Consider the following 17,276-nt stretch of genomic DNA (forward strand, 5'->3'; position numbering starts at 1 on the left):
TGTAGAATAATTTTAGAATTACTATTTTATATGGGCCTAGATAGGTTTGTCCAAGAAATGTTCTAGTCTCGGTTTGTATCTATTGTCAAAGTCTTTCGTATCTGTCCGAACGGTTCTGATTCTCAAATCTATATCGCGGAGTATTGATTGCACTGACACAACTAACTTTTCTGACATCGCTATTAGCTGCTGTCGTCCAATAGTTCGATGCTATCTGTCCAGACAAGCTCCACGATAGCTTTATAGAGAACGTTCCACTGGAACACAATAATATTTTTGCTACGTTATATAACAGAAAAGAATATTCTTCCAAACAGTTGTTGCACGTCAGAAGTTTCTGTATTTCACTCGAATAACAACCAAGAAAGTCGATCGATTAAATTTGACAGTTTGGAAATATATTTTCATAAAACAGGTGACTTTTCACTATTCTCTGTTTGCGTTCCAACTTTATACGATGCACGTGCAGCTGCTCGACCTTATATCAGTTTGTTTCGACAAAACGTTGAAAGCCAAACACGTATTCTTAGCCCAACGAGCCGAAAAACGATTTACGTCGATTTGTTCGGGACTTCCTCGTGCTAAATCACTCGATCCCGTTAGGACGTTTGTTGTTGCCCCTTTACGATGCACGGTTACATTCATTTTCCTTCGGCTTTATCGCGTCAGATTGCAAGCGTCGGGTGTGAAGCGTAAATGTGGAAGGAAATGACCGCCAGTCATCCGTTTGAAGCAAAATTTACGTGCATATACTTTGTCACGAACAGATTACAGCTGCACAGGAATTTATAAATACTAGATGATAAAGAAAAAGTCTAACATTCTCGTTAATAATAATTAAACGAAGTCTTTGAGAACCAGTGGCCCATTTAAAAAACCAAAAATAATAGATTGATTTTTAGAAACGTCTATGGCATTTGCATAGGTCGTTAAACCCTTCGTGAGATAATTCTTCTTTCCCATTGTCTTTGGTCGATAAGTCGACAGCTTGGATGTCCAAGACAAGCGTTCCCGTTACTCGATGTGTCGTGATTAATTAACCAGCCAATCGATTCCGTTTGTGGTCGGACAGCTTCTACGCCCTGATGAATGCAACGAATAATGCACCTAATCGGACGCAACTGACGCGGTACGTGAACGAAAATTTCGCGTCGTCGAACGAGTTGTTTAATTGGACGCTGCCGGATTGGACGGAGGAGCCTTCGATCTTGCAGCGGATCCAGGACCCGAAATATCGCGAATGGGTGAAGGATCTGAACAGGATCTGGAAAGAACTGGCGAAGAAGATGAACGACGACGTGGCGAAGTACCCGGAGAGACACAGCTTGATCTACGTGGAGAACGGTTTCATCGTCCCTGGTGGACGATTCAAAGGTAACCTTGGACTTTAAAAAATGCTTCAAATATTTTTTATTCCCGTTAAATCTTGTCGAGACTGGATCGAAACAAATACAAATCAAGAGTGAGATTATTAGAAATGGTAGCTTTGTAGAGTGTTGTCTGAACCCCTAAATAATTCGTATCTTATAAGATTATATAGTAAGACAATCGTTTAACACGATAGTAATGTAAATCGATCCACTCGAAACTAGTTTCATTCGTGCAGGCCTTATTTGTACTGCATCAATTTATAAAAGAAAAGTGATTTCGATACTTTTTTGCTTGCACAGAGTTCTATTACTGGGATAGTTACTGGGTGATTGAAGGCCTGTTATTATCCGACATGTATCAAACTGCCAGGGGAATGATAGACAATTTTCTGTACATGGTGGAAAAATATGGATTCATACCCAACGGTGGCAGAATTTATTACCTCATGAGAAGCCAACCACCCCTATTACATCTTATGGTACGTCATACTTTTCCGATATTAATTTTCCGATCGTCTCTTCCCTCTTTAACAAACACTTTCAGCGCACTTTTGCCAGACAAAATTCCACATTCCTCGTGTAAATAATATCGAAGAGTGTTTTTCAAAAATAATTTTGTCTGTTGTAATTTCATTTGCCAAAGGTTTAAATGCTTGCATTTGAAAGCAGTTTTTCTGAAAGTCCCTTGTAAGTTTCGATTCACTTCACAACGCGAGCTACGTATTAAAGAGCCAACGTTGAACGAGAAGCAGTTAGGTAATTGAACAAAATTGCGACGGCTAGATTGAACTGAGATTCCTAAATAATCTGATTACTTAGAAATCCGTTTATTACATGCGTTTCTGGAAGTTCGACAGATCAATTCGGAATGCAATTTCAATCGAGTTTAGATCTCGTTGACCACGGAACGGAATTACGTAGCGTGTTCCCAGAAATTTCAACCAGCTGCCTGATGGTAGATTTACGTGTACTGTGGGCCTACCTATATCGAAGACGGAACAGAAATTTTAAGCACCATACGAACTTAACTTCCCGGATAACTTATCTAGCCAAAGTTTTCGCGTTTCCCTTTCTACGGAGTTCTAGGCCAATGTTCGAAGTATTCCTCGCGTTCGAGTTCGCGGCTCGATTCTTGTGAAACGTCAGAAATATTACACAGACATTGGTATATTCGGTTCAGGCAGGATACGTGATCAACAATAGCTTTGTACTTTTCAAAATCAAATACCAGAATGAGGGAAAAAGATCATTAAAAGCAACGATTGTCAAAAAATCTGTTAAATATGTACATTTGTTATATCGACCGGTAGAAAAACATAAAGTGTAGAAATGATATAAATTCTTCTAAAGTGATAGAATTGTAAAGTGTAAAATATCAGAAAATTAGAATATCTGGTTTTCAGATATTTATTAATTATGAGTAATATAAAGAAGTAATAAATGAACTGCATTTGATCATATAGTACATATAATACTTGTTTCAATATAATAAGCAATATACTGAAGCTTTTAATTAAAAGGATCTATTTAAATGGTTTCTCTACACAATTAAATGTTAAAGCTTCATATGATGCACTAATTGTATATTTGAATAATTTAATTAATAACGAAAATATTGTCCAGGAGTGGAAACGTTAATTAATTTTAAGCGGGGATATAATATATCCTTTATTATATTTTCCTTGTTTATTTCTACTTATTTTTTTCCTTTTCTTATATTGTACTTAGATCTTCATATTATATATTTTGTGATAAATCGTTATCCTCGTTGATAATAGTAACAATATAATGTGTACGCCTTGCAAAGATCAATAGAAACGAACGAAAGATATTAAAGCATCCTGCAATGTCAGTCGAGGAAGCGACGAAAATCACTACTATACAAACTTTTCACATAAATGCAAGAAAAGTACATTTCGCCAGCAAGTGAAAATCTCTACCTATGCCCAGAATGCTCAAGAGACGTTCGTGAATGCACACGTTCGCTCTTACCTCTTTGACAAATCCAACAATAATCTCTAGCTCGTCCACGACTCAGCTGCTTTCTCGTCGTAAATCGTGTTTAAGAAGTTTTCTTTCCTCTTGTATTCTTTTACCGAGTCATGAGATAATCTAGATAAAGAATAAAATCCTAGTGGTTTTTCAGAAGTGATTTATTCCCTCGGTAGCGGTGAAATTGCGGAAATTGAGATAGGAAAACGAAATATTAACACGACATTAACACTAATATACATACAATGTTATTTTACAGCCATTTATGCAAATAGGAAATATGTAGCAAAGGTGAAAGAAGAGAATCTTTAGAATCCACTGTATTAGAACAGTCTAACAACGCGTATTAAAAATAGTTAAATTTTACACGCGTGCAGTTCCGGAACTGCTAGTGTTTTATTAATAATTGAGGCATTGTTAGAAGCGGTGAACCTTCCCCTTTAAAATGGCTTTTGGTTTTTGTCGATCGGACTTTTCGTTTTCGAGATATCGTAATTTATGTAAAGGGGTAATTTTTTTAATTCGACTATCGCTGTCTCCGTCTGACGCGTCGCGCTGGACCTCTCTTTCTCGCACGTGACTCGCGATCGAGTGGTCTCGTGACCTAGTTTCAATGCGCGCGTGCGGTCAACGACCTTGCCAAGGCCGCAGCAAAAAAGTAAACAAACTTCGGACCCTTATATTTCCGGAACTAGCCACCGCGTCGACTTGAAACTAAAATCGCCATATCTCCGGAACCAATAAAGCTATCGACTCGTACAAACGCTCATTTTAAAGGGCATTTCATCCCCTATCGAACGAATGTAAAAACTATTATCATTTATGCTATCTTCCATGTTTATTTTGACATTTACTTTGACGCTCGACTTGAAACTAAAATCGCCATATCTCCGGAACTAACAAAGCTATCGACTCGTACAAACGCTCATTTTAAAGGGCATTTCATCCCCTATCCGATGACCATATCAACTATTCCAATTTATGCTGTCTTCTATGTTTAATTTCACATTTACCTTGACTCCATGCACCCAAAGAGATTTCAACAGTTCCTTTCGATTATACGACTGGTGCGCGGTATAACAGGATTATAAATTATTTAGTTAATTGAACATAGAACTAAATTTGTATGCAGGATGTTTGCATAATTACTAGCCAGCATTTATTCGTAAATAATTGTTCTCTTCTAAAAATGGCCACTTTCTGATCAAATACAAGCCTAATATCGTTTCGTTACAGACTTTTTCAATCGTTGTATTAACAAAATAAACGAATGAGAAATAAACATTCAGTTAACTCTAGATTTAAATCTGAGGAACCAATAAGCCAGGAAGTAGATCCTGCGATATCTATCCATCTGTTAGAAAATCGTTCGTTCAAGAACTGTCTGGCTACTAGGCTGAAATGGAAAGCTGCATCGACGCGCATAAATCACCTTCGACGTTCGATATCTGGTAGAATTTCCTTCCATAATTCATGCAATTTGTTACTAAAAAAATTGACATGTTACATTTCCAATATAGAAAACAAGGAGTCTATTTAATATTATGTGCAAACAGTTCAGTAGAATCTAACTATTTATAAAGGGAAGGTTTCCAGTGAATGAAGTTTTCTTACAAACGTATACATTTTTAAAATGTGTTTTGAGATTTAACCGTATTAAATAACATAGAATCCGTATTTTAAAGTAGTCGCGATTTGATCCGATTTGTTTCGTTCAGCCCTTCAAGGAAGCGTACAGCTCACGAAGTAACATCAAGAGGGTAAAACATTAGGCTACAGATAACGATACTCGCAATAACGAGACATAGGTTTTTGATACAAATCCAATCTTGTGGGATGTATCGAATTATATTTAGGTGTCGTTGAGACATTTTATTGCAATTTGTTTAACTATCAACATGAGTTGTTTCACAATATTTGTTATACTTAGTGCAAGTAGAATACGCCACATTTGCCTACCTATTTCCGAAACACTCTGTGTAGATTCTTCTGTTCAAACAGAACATTTGGACAAAGTTACCTCAACCCCGTAATTGTTCACGCAACTGCACAGATGGTCTTAGACTCGCGATGAAGTTCCGTTCAGAAACTTTGGTTCTAATTTGCAATTACAATTATCAAATACCATTGTCACATAACACGTAAGTCAAGACTACATGTCAGTCACAAGAATATTTGGACACGTGGATTTTATTCGTTTAAAAAATTAAAATAACAGACTTTCTATTAAATAGAAACTGCACTATAATATAATGTAATAGATTCTGTAATATTTTCGCCTCAGTCACAGATCGTAAATGGCAATGCTAGGCAGGTGAAATTTTTGTAGCAGTCTGTACACGACAGGAATATTTTTCTGGGAACTGTTCGCATATGGAAAACACGAAATTACGTTAGCGTACGGTATACCATGCTGCTGTTATTTGAAAAACCGTGCGAGTAACAGTGTCCTTAAGGTGGAATGGAAAAGTTCCGAGTTATCCAGAAACAGAATTGCTCGTCGTCCGCAATTGTACGTATCGAAACTTTTAGCCCGTATATCACTGGAAAAGTTCGATACGCGAGCACTCTCGAATGCAACGAGCCCTTTAATGTGTTCTCAGTAAGGATATTCGGTCGCGTTACGGCTCTGGTCCTCCTGTTTGCTTATTTCAAGTGTATCGAAGTTTCGGAAGAACGATGAAGAATATCGTCAAAGTTTACAAGACAGTACACGCTGTCCTCGACGTTAAATCTCTGTCTCTGTGTTCACCTTAGGTCTCAAAATACTTGCATTACACGAATGACTTGGATTATCTTCGTACCATTATACCGACGCTGGAGAAGGAGTTTGCGTTCTGGCAGAAAGAGAGGATGATAAACGTGCACAAAAATGGAAAGACGTACAAGATGGCGCACTACGTTGTCAGCAGCGCGAGGCCTCGACCGGAGAGTTACAAGTAATCTTTTGTTTAAATTAAATTTCGAAGGGCCACACAGATCTAGGAAACTAAAAAATAGTCAACTAGAACGATACCAAATTTTATTGTTCGCTATTTTCGATCGTGGGAGCAATCCTTCTTCAGGCATTCTAAGCAGTTTGGAATTTTATGAAGCAAAAACTATTCGAGATATCAGTTTAACACTCCACAGATTTATTTGCACATACTTTGACGAGTTACATGAATTTTTTCACGCAACAACACACAGTAGTTTCAAAGATATTAAATTTTCATTTTTGTACTTTCATTTTTATTTCATTGCTGTTTCTTTTAATTTATTCGCGATTAAATGAACGAAAGAACGCAAGGAGGGCAATTACAACTTGTGGATTCGTATTTTTCTCGTTTCAGGGAGGACTATCAGTTGGCGCAACAATTACCTGAGAAGTCGCGGAATTTCTTTTACAACAATATAAAAGCTGGCGCCGAAAGCGGTTGGGACTTCTCCAACAGGTGGTGCGTGGGAAGTAACGAAAACGGAATGCTCAGTTTACTGAATATATCCACTCAGTATATTATACCCGTCGAACTTAATGCGATTTTACAACAAAATGCCGCGCTTCTCAGCAAGTTTCACGGATTTCTGGGAAACAGCGTGGTAAGCATTCAGAATCGAATCGTTTAAATTTTTGTCACAGTTCAAGTTATTAATCGGCGTTATTAATTCTCAATCTAGAAATTCAGATCTCAGAGAAACGTTCGAACTTTATTTAGTAAATTCACTCGAGAGCCAATGGACAAATTCTTTTTCATTCGCTATGGACCACATCTCGAGGGTGAAAACAGTCCTTAAAAATGAAAATTGTTCGAGGCTCGATTTTATTTAATTTTCTTTTTCTTTTTCGCGTCGATTTATGCGAATGCAAATCGTCCGAGTATTGTCGATTCTCCTTTATTGAAAACGTTAACAAAGGGACATGGTTTCCGGGCGAGATTATCAGTACTCGGTGCGGAATAAAATTTGAAACGGTGAAGCGCTAAAGTACGCCAATTTCAGTATCGTCTACATTTCACGCTCAGTACCTATTTAATCCGACCTGTCTTGAGCATGTATAAACGGTGCCCTCTTTCCCGGAATAAATGAAGGTACGCGAGCACGTGCAACAAATCGAAATGACAAAAGATAAGCCCCGCTGCTCATCCGCTTTCGGGAGAATGATTATCCTTAACGATTGTAATTCTGTTGAAAATTTTCTTGTGCTCCTCGTCCTTTGTAAGTTTCTCTCTGCGAGACGGATCAGAAACACGATTTAATCGCACGATTAATTCGTTCCTGAAGCTCGTTTACAGGGACAAAGAACGTTCAGATCCAACGTGAAAACATACTTCTACGATAACTTCTATTAAAATCAGTATTGGGCTGTTACAACACGATAAGAAATATCATTTCGAACCTAGCTGAATTTTTATTTTAATTCTTCACGATGCAACTACCACTTTTATATATTCGTTGGATAAACTGGATGTGTGATTTATTTATACATTTTTGAGAAACGACTCTGCGTTTTGTCCGGTGTCCATCGAAGAATGTTACTCATGGGAGTAGATATCGAAAATAAAAGCTTTTTGTCGCCGTATGAAAGGACTCTTGCTCTTAATAATGTATCCACTTTTCCTTTTGATAGCGACTCCTGAAAGCAAAACTCTCGAATGGACATGGAACATTAGATGCCAGAACGTTGATCGATCGAGGAATGTATAGAGAGTGTCCCATTTGAACCTTCCAAACAGAATTGTTTTCCAATCGATTTTCCTAATAAAACTTTCTTTCGAAAAAAACAATGATTTTAGTTCTGATCAGTTATAAACGACAAGGTTTCTTATTCTGTGTACAGTAGTATGCTTGCAGAACTCGTGAAAGGTTTTAGGTAGAATACGTTCTTTCTTAAAAAAATCGTCATTGTGACGACCCGTGTTTGATTGTTTTCCAGAAATCTCAGTATTTTACGAAGATAGCTAAGCAACTTCAGCTTGGAATCGACAACGTCCTGTGGAACGAAAAGGAGGGTATATGGCTCGACTACGATATAAAAAATAACCGTGCCAGGAATACATTCTATCCATCGAATCTTGCGCCGCTTTACACGAGAAGCTACAATCCACAAAAGCGCGAGAAGTACGCGTTGTCTGCCGTGAAGTATCTAAAACTGCAAACCATCGACAGTTTCTTCGGTAAGTTTCACGAATCACTTTACTAATTTAGATGTCTAATGATCGAAATATAACAGCTACTTCGAACGCGTCGAAAGATAGAAGATCCGTGCTCCTAATCGATTCGCATTTTAATTTCCCCGCCAAGATATAGTGACCTTTAGTTCCTTTCCAGTGGTTCGATTCAATTTAAACTTTCGTCGACCGCGGAGTCGAAGAAATCTTTACCCTTTAAAGTTATTCCCATGAGAATGAAATCGAATGGAATTCAGATAAGAGACAAATGCTCGCCCCTCGATTTCAGTGGTTCCTCGAAAGAAAAATGTTTTACCACGATATACACTATCGTTAAATGCCGTTCTAGTTGGCCGCTCAGTACCTATTTCTGATAAATATTTTGTCGACAAATTAATAATATTTTAATTTTGAAGCAACTTAGAGGTAATCGGTAAATAACAAATTTATAAACTCTAAAATACTCCATCGATACACCACCTTGAAACTGTGGAAATCATTGTATAGCTAGAGAAATTCAGAGGCCTTTGTTTCTGCGAGGGAAATAAATAATTTAATATCGCATTATTGCATCGGTAGTAGCTAACGGGTTAAAATTGAAATGCTGACGATTAGTATGCTCGTCGGATAGGAGAAAGCGTGCTCCTGATGAGCCATTTTCTTTGACGTTGACGTCTAAATTGGTTCCCGAGATGCGAGACTTGGAGATGGAGCATTTAAAATGTACGAGGGTTGATAATGGAGGCCGAAATTCCGGGGAAGCGATGTGACCTAGTTCTTTCGCGAAAATACGCATATCGGAAGTGTAGTAGTGGTAGTAGCAGTAGTAAGGAAAAGCGCTGACTCGGCTTTCATCATTGACCATCGCACAGGTGCCAAGTAGTAGGGTAGGCCAGTAAAAATGTGTGAGCGAGGCAACGCTGGCGGAACAATCATAAATTATGCATCGCTTTAAACGATTATATCTTACGAATGGAAAGTCTCGTCGACGTAAAGTATAAACGATTCGAACGGAGAGAATATTTTACTTCTAACGGTGTTGTAACCTTCTTGCAAACGATTTAAACATTTTTGTTGCTCTCAAATATTACAATATTAGAATTATTTATTAGCTAATATTCCTCTACTGATTCGTGACACTTTTGTTCGCAGGTGGTACACCGACGTCCCTAAATTACACGGGAGAACAGTGGGATTTCCCGAACGCGTGGCCGCCATTGCAGTCGTTTATCGTGATGGGTCTTTACTGGACCAGAGTCACAGAAGCTATGGACTTCGCCAGAGAATTGGCGTCCAGATGGCTGAGTTCTAATTACATCGGTTACATCGAGACTGGACAAATGTTCGAAAAGGTGAGTTTTATATTGGAATTGTATCGATATATTTAGAGGTCTCGTTTCCAGGCAAATGTTTTCAAGTAATTGCATATGTATCGTTCAGAACAGGAATTGTCAGATAAATTTAGTAATGTGAAACATGAAGCTTGAGCGTTAATTAGCAAAAATGTCAAAACAATGATATATCCGAAACATTTCCAAAGAATAATTATAAACAAATGTCGATGAAATCCTTCAGCATCCTTTGTGCAACACATTTTACTATTTGTAAAAAGTAACTTGCTAATACGAGAAGCTAGGTCTGTTCATTACACTTTGAAGGAATTTATCTAGCTCCGAGGGAGAACAATTTGTTTCTCTCGCCTGAATTTTTTTATAGCCTGACATTTTAACAACTCCACTGTAAAATATTTCTGTGAAATTCGTAAAATTGGCTAAGTTACAGAACTTTGAACTGAACTTCCTCTTTATGAACACTGTACGCCCGAGTTGAAAGCAATTTTTCTTGAAACATTTTTCAAGCTCTCTAACATATAATATCTCGCGAGAAAATGAACCGATTTATATGAAATTTTATTAAGTAAATCATTTACACTAAAAAGTATCCCCGAAATTCGACAAAATGCGTCCAACAATTTTTCGCGAAAGAAAGTCCGAATTATCATCGAATTTTTAAATAATGCGGACGATTTTAATTCCCATGAACTTTCCCCGAAACTGTTCCACGCCACTGTTTGTACCACTAAAGGAACAAGTGCCTTACGTAAACATTATCTCTTCTTCTCTATCGAAAGAGAAACTTGAGAAACTGTTTAAGATCGTAAAAGGGTTCTTTCACTGGATAGCAGGTGATGCCCGTCTCTTTTGTAAGGATGACAGAAGGGAAAGCAGGACTGAAAGCTTTCAGAAATATCGTCTAATTTAAGCTGCCCAGTAATCCATCACGCACCGTGTTATATTCCCTTTGTTTCGATGAATACCATCAAATATAATCAAAGTCATGTGATATTCTTAGTACAATACTCGGAGAAAAATAATAAGATTACGTACCGGATGTTCGAAATATTAAAAAAGTTTTAAACGAAACGTGTAGCCCCTGAAAATAAATTCAAATTTATCTCAAACTTCCTTCTTTTCCAGGGATCTCGTTTGTTTATCGAGTAAATATCCTCCTCTTGTGGATAAAACTCTTTCAAATGTTTCACACACAAACGCTGTTTACCCAATTTTCAGCTTAGTTAACAAAAAAATTATAAGAAAGAAGAAACCGACGGAAATTTCCTAATTTGAAAAATATGAAAGCTATTAAAAACGTAAATATTGAGGGAACATTTTGATACGAACGACCGAACATACTCATCCAGTTCAATTAGAGCTTATCTTGCACTAGTAAAAAGAGTCATAAATGCAAGGAAGTTCATCTGATATACTTTACAGCAACGATAAAAATGTGTCCTAATGATCACTTCGTATCATAAATCATACCAAAGATAGTTTCTCATTTCTATTACCATAATAACCATAGAAATTGATATTTTCAACGAATTGTCTTCGCCATTCATACAAATTAATTGTCGATGCATACTGACAGAAGACATCGTTTAAAATATTAATTTTCTTCTAATATGTACACAGAAAATATTTTTCAAGGAATAACAGTGATACAGATAAGTGATAACTTTGTTCTGATTTAGAAGCAGTCGAGATTTAGGGTCCAAGTAAATTATTGCGGACGTATTTCGTCGCGTAACTTTGGCATTTGCATAGAGGGATGAAACAAGTTGTTCAACTTCATTCTCGCGCATTAACGAGGCTTTGGGACGTCACTTTGTTGACTGACATGTGTCTGCCCTTAAAAAGGGGCTGCGAGGGTACAGGATAAACGCATAAATTTACGTTAAAATATTCTCTCTGGGCAAATAACCGCGGGTATCGAAGGCGTTGTGAATGGAACGGAACGCTGTTTATCATTTTTCACCCGCCTATGAATTTCCACGCAGTCGGGGCTTTCGATCTCCTTCGTTTACGTTTTTTTACGATACGTTTTTACAGCACACGCGCAAAGATACTCGAAGAACCGCCTTAGAAAGAATACCGTGGAGTTTCATACTTCATTTCGACTCGATGCTCTGACGAAAAAGAAAATTTATGAAGCTTTTTCGTGCCTGAGGGAGCTCACGGTGAAAATATCAGCACGTTTCCCTTCTCTTTCCTTTTGCAACTCTTTTGTTTTACACGCCGTAAAAAAAAAAAAAACAGTCCTAGCAGGGCTGTATTTCAAAATCTCTTTTTAGTTCCTCGGGATTAAATCCCTTATTCATTCAAATATCCTTAGCTTTACCGAGTGGAGGATCGTCAGTTGCCTCGAAACTCCAAACAGACATTAATAACGTTAATGGCGCGGCGGGGTGATTCTCGAAATGTTGGTTTCAATTTTTTAAGAATAAAAATCTGAAAATCGAAAGTCCAGCGTTGCATAAATAACGCTACGCGATGTTCGTCTCGCAGCGATGCAGAACTGGATGCATCCATTTGAACAGGTTACGCGTGCATGAATAATTTTACTTGAAATGAATGTTTCAGTATTTTAAGGTTGCCTCCGTTTTCGCCTAGTTCCGGATAAATTATTAACGAAATAACAAGAAAGTGATGGAACAACGTACGAAAAGAAAGCGTGTTTCTATTAATCTCTTTAGTCCAGGATTATAAATTCGAAATAAATAATAGTTGGAATCGAGATACTTGTTAGAATTCTCGCGGGAATATCTGTGAATGGTTCAAAGACAACCATTGATAAATTAAAATCTTCATCGCAGTCGTTAAAAAGGTGAAGTGTACCATCGGGTATTCTTTATTGTCTTTGAGGAAAGCTGATGAAAAGAAAAGCGAAGAGTATCCCACGTGTGGAGGATTTATACCAATCGATACTTCCCTTCATTCGACGATATATACAATGAAAGATGGTGGTTATCGTGTGAAATTTAAACTTCCTTGGAGGGTAATAGAGAATTAAAAATCGTTTCATTTCTACGGTATCAGTGATACACTGTTCTCGAGGACGTTGCAATGAATCAAGCTGTAATTTTTTAAATATTTCTAGTAGTAATTGGAGAAGAGAAATGTATTACGTGTATCCTTCATCATTAAGTTAAAATAGCGTAAAAGTAATTTTATAGTTCACGAGGTATCCTCTATCATTCGAACGATAAATTTAAATGATAAATTCTGTCTGTACTCGAATGGGAGTTCGTGGTCTTCGAATTCATCATATTCGTTTCGTTTTTACTGAAATTACTCTGGATTAAAAAAGATTTAAGAGAATTTTCCGTAATTACATTTATACCTCGAAAGACGATAAGTCTCAATTAAGAGAGAAATATTAGATAGAACGATCATGACAGTTAACGTTATTGAGCAAGAAAAATGGTCGATTAAAGCGAAAATTATTAAGATTAATTCAAACTTGATAGTACAAATTGAACGCAGAGTAGTTTCAGACAGAATAAATTTTTTTCGAAACAAGCTGAACACGTTATAAAACGTTCGCTGGTGAATAAATTGCGTTCATTTGCTTTCGAACAACAGGGCCCGGTAAAAAGGGATGCAAATAACATTGGGGAGGATAATGAATTTCTGAGGGCCGCCCTTACTACAAGTACCAATCTACGCTCATTACAAAAACAAAAGTACATCTTGGAAGTTTCGTTTTTCTTTCGTGAAACTCGAAACTGAGTTTAACATGAGATTCGACAACAACGCAACAGTAACTCTTTGCGCTCCGTTTGCGTCGAAGCATTTACTATAAAACACAAACGAAAGACACCATGGGAACGGAGAAAGGTCGAGGAAGTTCTTTCTTCGTTCAGAATTTCATTACGAGAAAGAGTTAAACCCGTCCCAGTACTTGACTTCGTAAACTTTAATTAGATATTGCTCGCAGGACTGAAGCCAAATTTTGAATATCGTTGTTGGATCATTAAGATTCAGGGCAGAGCTCGTTGTTGGACGTTCTAGCGTGGTAAAAAGGGAGCTTCTCGTATTTAGAATTTGTTTTATAAATTCTACATGTTCGATAAAACCGTATCGAATGATATGTTAATGAGAATTCAAAAAACAGTGGTCGAAGAAATGGGAATGTTTTTTACAAAATGTAATGATACGTTTGAAAATACTGGTACAAATTCTAATAGAAAATTCGACACGAACTTATGAGACGATCTACGACATTACTTTTACGAGAATGTAGTCGCTCGAGAGTAAAAATATTCCACGATACCAGTCAGGGGTTAACACGCCATGAACGAAGGGGTTTAATCAGCGCGGAACTTTCCGTCTCCCTCTCTGCTCTAACCATTCGCTTTCTCTCTCGTGGTTGGTTACCTCTCTTCCTCGTTCGAAAATTAGGCGTCCGTGTAAGGCGTCCCAATGCCATAGTAAAATTTACTTTGAAAGAAGAGCACTCGAAAAAGGGGCAATTTCACTCGAAAAAATAAATAAAAAATGTAGAATAAATTTTGTTCCTACGTGGTTTCTTTCTCGAACTTGAAAATTCGTCTGACAATTACTTGCTATTTCTACTTGTTCTTAAAGTCGATTTTCTTAAAAATAAAATATCCTATGAAGAAATTGTATTCCACGTTTTCCACTTATTTTTTCACGTTAAATTACCCCCTTCCCTTTTTGTGGGGGGTTGTACTTTACTGGAACCCTCTCTATGCTCTTATATGCAATTGTAAATAATTAGTTTGGGAAACGCGTTGAGAACAGCGCCTGTTACTCTTCGATACTTTGTTAATTATAGATCATGGTGTCCAACTGTACATCCATACATGTATTATAAATTGCAGTACGACTCTAGTATTCCTGGCCAAGGTGGTGGGGGCGGAGAGTACAACGTTCAAACGGGTTTCGGCTGGACGAACGGCGTGGTCCTCGAGTTCCTCGACACTTTCTCGATGATCCAGGCGAGGGCGGTATCATACGAGAATGACACGAACAACACGGTTGTCGTACAATAACAGGTAGAGAATTAAAAAATAAATCATCCCCATAGATACAGTGAAATAATTCTCGGTTAGGAAATGTTACAAATTAAATTGCATGTAACAGATCTCATTCACAGTACATGACAGGCTTCACAGGAGTTTCTTACATTCATTTTGCTACCCTTAGTATACAATACTCAATATCTTTGAGGAATAATTTAAAGACTTTGTTCTATAATTCTGGAAGTAATTATCCTAAATTCTATTTAAGTTAAGGGACAGTCTGATAAAAAATCCACCTTTTTCTTCTACGAAAGTAATAGTTCTCTTTCGATATTTTAAAATTTATTTAAATCGTGACGAATTAAAAACTGAGAATTCTTTTATTATATTATTATTGTGTATCATATAATACATAATTGTGTATTAAGTTTCGTGAAAATCGGTATGCATCATTCATCAAACTTACCAGTTAACGTTGGTAACGTGCAAATATCATTGCCCGATTGTTGACTAAGTACGCAATGCCTATTATTGAGCCCCACAACAAAGCTATTTTATCGCAGCAACTTGGTCAAATTTTGGTTTCAATGCAGTATTGTGTAATTTCATAGTTGAACGCCAGAGAGCTAGGTAATGCAAACTGGTCAACAGTATTGTACTGACATTTTGCCGAACGCGTATTATCGTTCCGTGCTTCGAAAATTAAAGTTCAAACGTAATTCCGGACCATTATACGCGACCAATTTAACTATCAAAATTTATAACACAATCTGTTCGTACCATTAATCGTTTAAATATATTTAATTTCCGATCGGAATATGAAAAATAATAATCGAATAAAAATAAGAATTACAAAATTGTTACAGATAATTTTCTTGTTTCTTTTAGGTTTTATCGATGACAATGCAACGCGTATTTTCCAACGAATCTAGTCTATACGAAAAAACAGGGCAGCGCGTTTAATAGAACCACCATTATATTCGTTGAAAATCGCTTAATATTTTAAGAGAATCGTTATGTCTTGAAATACTCACATGAAAATTGTGATTATTTCTTCGGTGAGCCGCAATTCTTGTCTGTGTTAACGATAGGTACTAAAATTAGGAAACGGGTTTTGATGTAGCAATTTATTACAAAAAAAGCTACGCAAAATGTTCAGACGTCAGTTCCAAATTTAATATGAAATAATGACTTTTGGAACGCTCTGTAGAGTGATATAACGTTTACTAGTGATTTATGCTTTATAAAAGACGTCAGTATTTTGTAATATTTATCGATTCGAGCTTCGTCTGTTTCTACTAACATTTCTATCGTATACGATTCGCGGTTGTTCGTAATTTCAATAGAATTATTGGACGTTCGAGTACTTGTTTGGCACAGTCGAGGAATAATCTGCATCAGGGTGTGAACTTCGAACGATGTCAACGACGTCAACGACGTCTCGCCAATCGTATTTTTTTAGTCGAGCTTAACAAACGATACGTCGTCTATGAAATACGAACACAAAGTATAATTGCGTGTAACTCGTCAGTATTCTAATTTAATGCTAGTTGTAAACGGTAAGTTAGTGCGATTAGAAGGCTGGCATGCGTTTTCTATCGTTTCGCGTGGAGAATGACGCTGGCGACAAAACTCCGACGTATTACTGTAAGGTTACGTGTATTTAATTAGACACGCGTATCCGGAATAAACTTAACTGTAAAAAAAATCGTGCAAATTCAGCAACGTTGTGATGTAACAAATTTAGAAGGAAATGTTTCAAACAAAAAAAAAAAAAGATGATTATATTTTTAATACGCTGTTAAATCGAATTGTTACGTGGAACGAACGCAACAACGAAACCACACGTGTATGACAATAAATTAAAGTGTGTTTTACCATACATAAATATATGCATCGATTCCAACCTCCTGCTCCATATTAATATCGTGGTTAAACTTTGTGAAACGCATTTCTGTTAAAACAAGTTAAAACTTGAGACAGATCTCGCTTGAAATTTAATTAACATTACAAGCTTTGATCATCGCGGGTGCCGCGTCTTAATTGAAATTTCATAAAGATTTGCCACGTTCCTTTCAACGGAATTCGAGTAATATTGAACGTTTCAATGAAATTACAATATGTAATGTCTTAACCCAATTCTTAGCACCAAAGGGATTCCTCGGATCGCTCAAGTTCTTAAAGGCGGTAAGTATTAAAGGGCTGTAATATCAGTTTAATAATTCACTCTGTTATTTATCAAAAATATAAGGAGAAATCTTCTCCACTCGAAGTGGCCCAAATTCGTTAACGTTTAATCATATCTGTCCCGAACATCGTCGTAAAGATACTTTGACAGTCTCGTATATCACACAATCACGTTATGGGGCTAACTGTGCTCGTACGGTCGGATATAAAAAAACTTTCCAGGTTCTAATCTCCCTTTTCGTCGGATGAAAAGCC

The 17,276-nt window shown here is 37.0% G+C and overlaps 1 protein-coding gene across 1 annotated transcript in view; it reads left to right on the top strand.

Moving 5' to 3' along the window:
• The window catches only part of LOC122396942 (trehalase-like), a 35,877-nt gene extending 19,161 nt beyond the window's left edge, over window positions 1–16,716 (top strand). The window contains exons 3-10 of the mRNA XM_043395738.1: window positions 1,073–1,374; window positions 1,671–1,849; window positions 6,120–6,301; window positions 6,695–6,941; window positions 8,275–8,515; window positions 9,662–9,861; window positions 14,694–14,867; window positions 15,723–16,716. Coding sequence (XP_043251673.1) covers window positions 1,073–1,374; window positions 1,671–1,849; window positions 6,120–6,301; window positions 6,695–6,941; window positions 8,275–8,515; window positions 9,662–9,861; window positions 14,694–14,864 — 1,522 coding nt within the window. The 3' untranslated portion in view covers window positions 14,865–14,867; window positions 15,723–16,716. The remainder of the gene's footprint in view (window positions 1–1,072; window positions 1,375–1,670; window positions 1,850–6,119; window positions 6,302–6,694; window positions 6,942–8,274; window positions 8,516–9,661; window positions 9,862–14,693; window positions 14,868–15,722) is intronic.
• The last annotated feature ends 560 nt before the right edge of the window (window positions 16,717–17,276 follow it).

The sequence above is a fragment of the Colletes gigas genome, unplaced genomic scaffold (assembly GCF_013123115.1).
Source record: "Colletes gigas isolate AHSC1104 unplaced genomic scaffold, ASM1312311v1 Colletes_gigas_Sc00008, whole genome shotgun sequence".
Taxonomy (NCBI): Eukaryota; Metazoa; Arthropoda; class Insecta; order Hymenoptera; family Colletidae; genus Colletes; species Colletes gigas.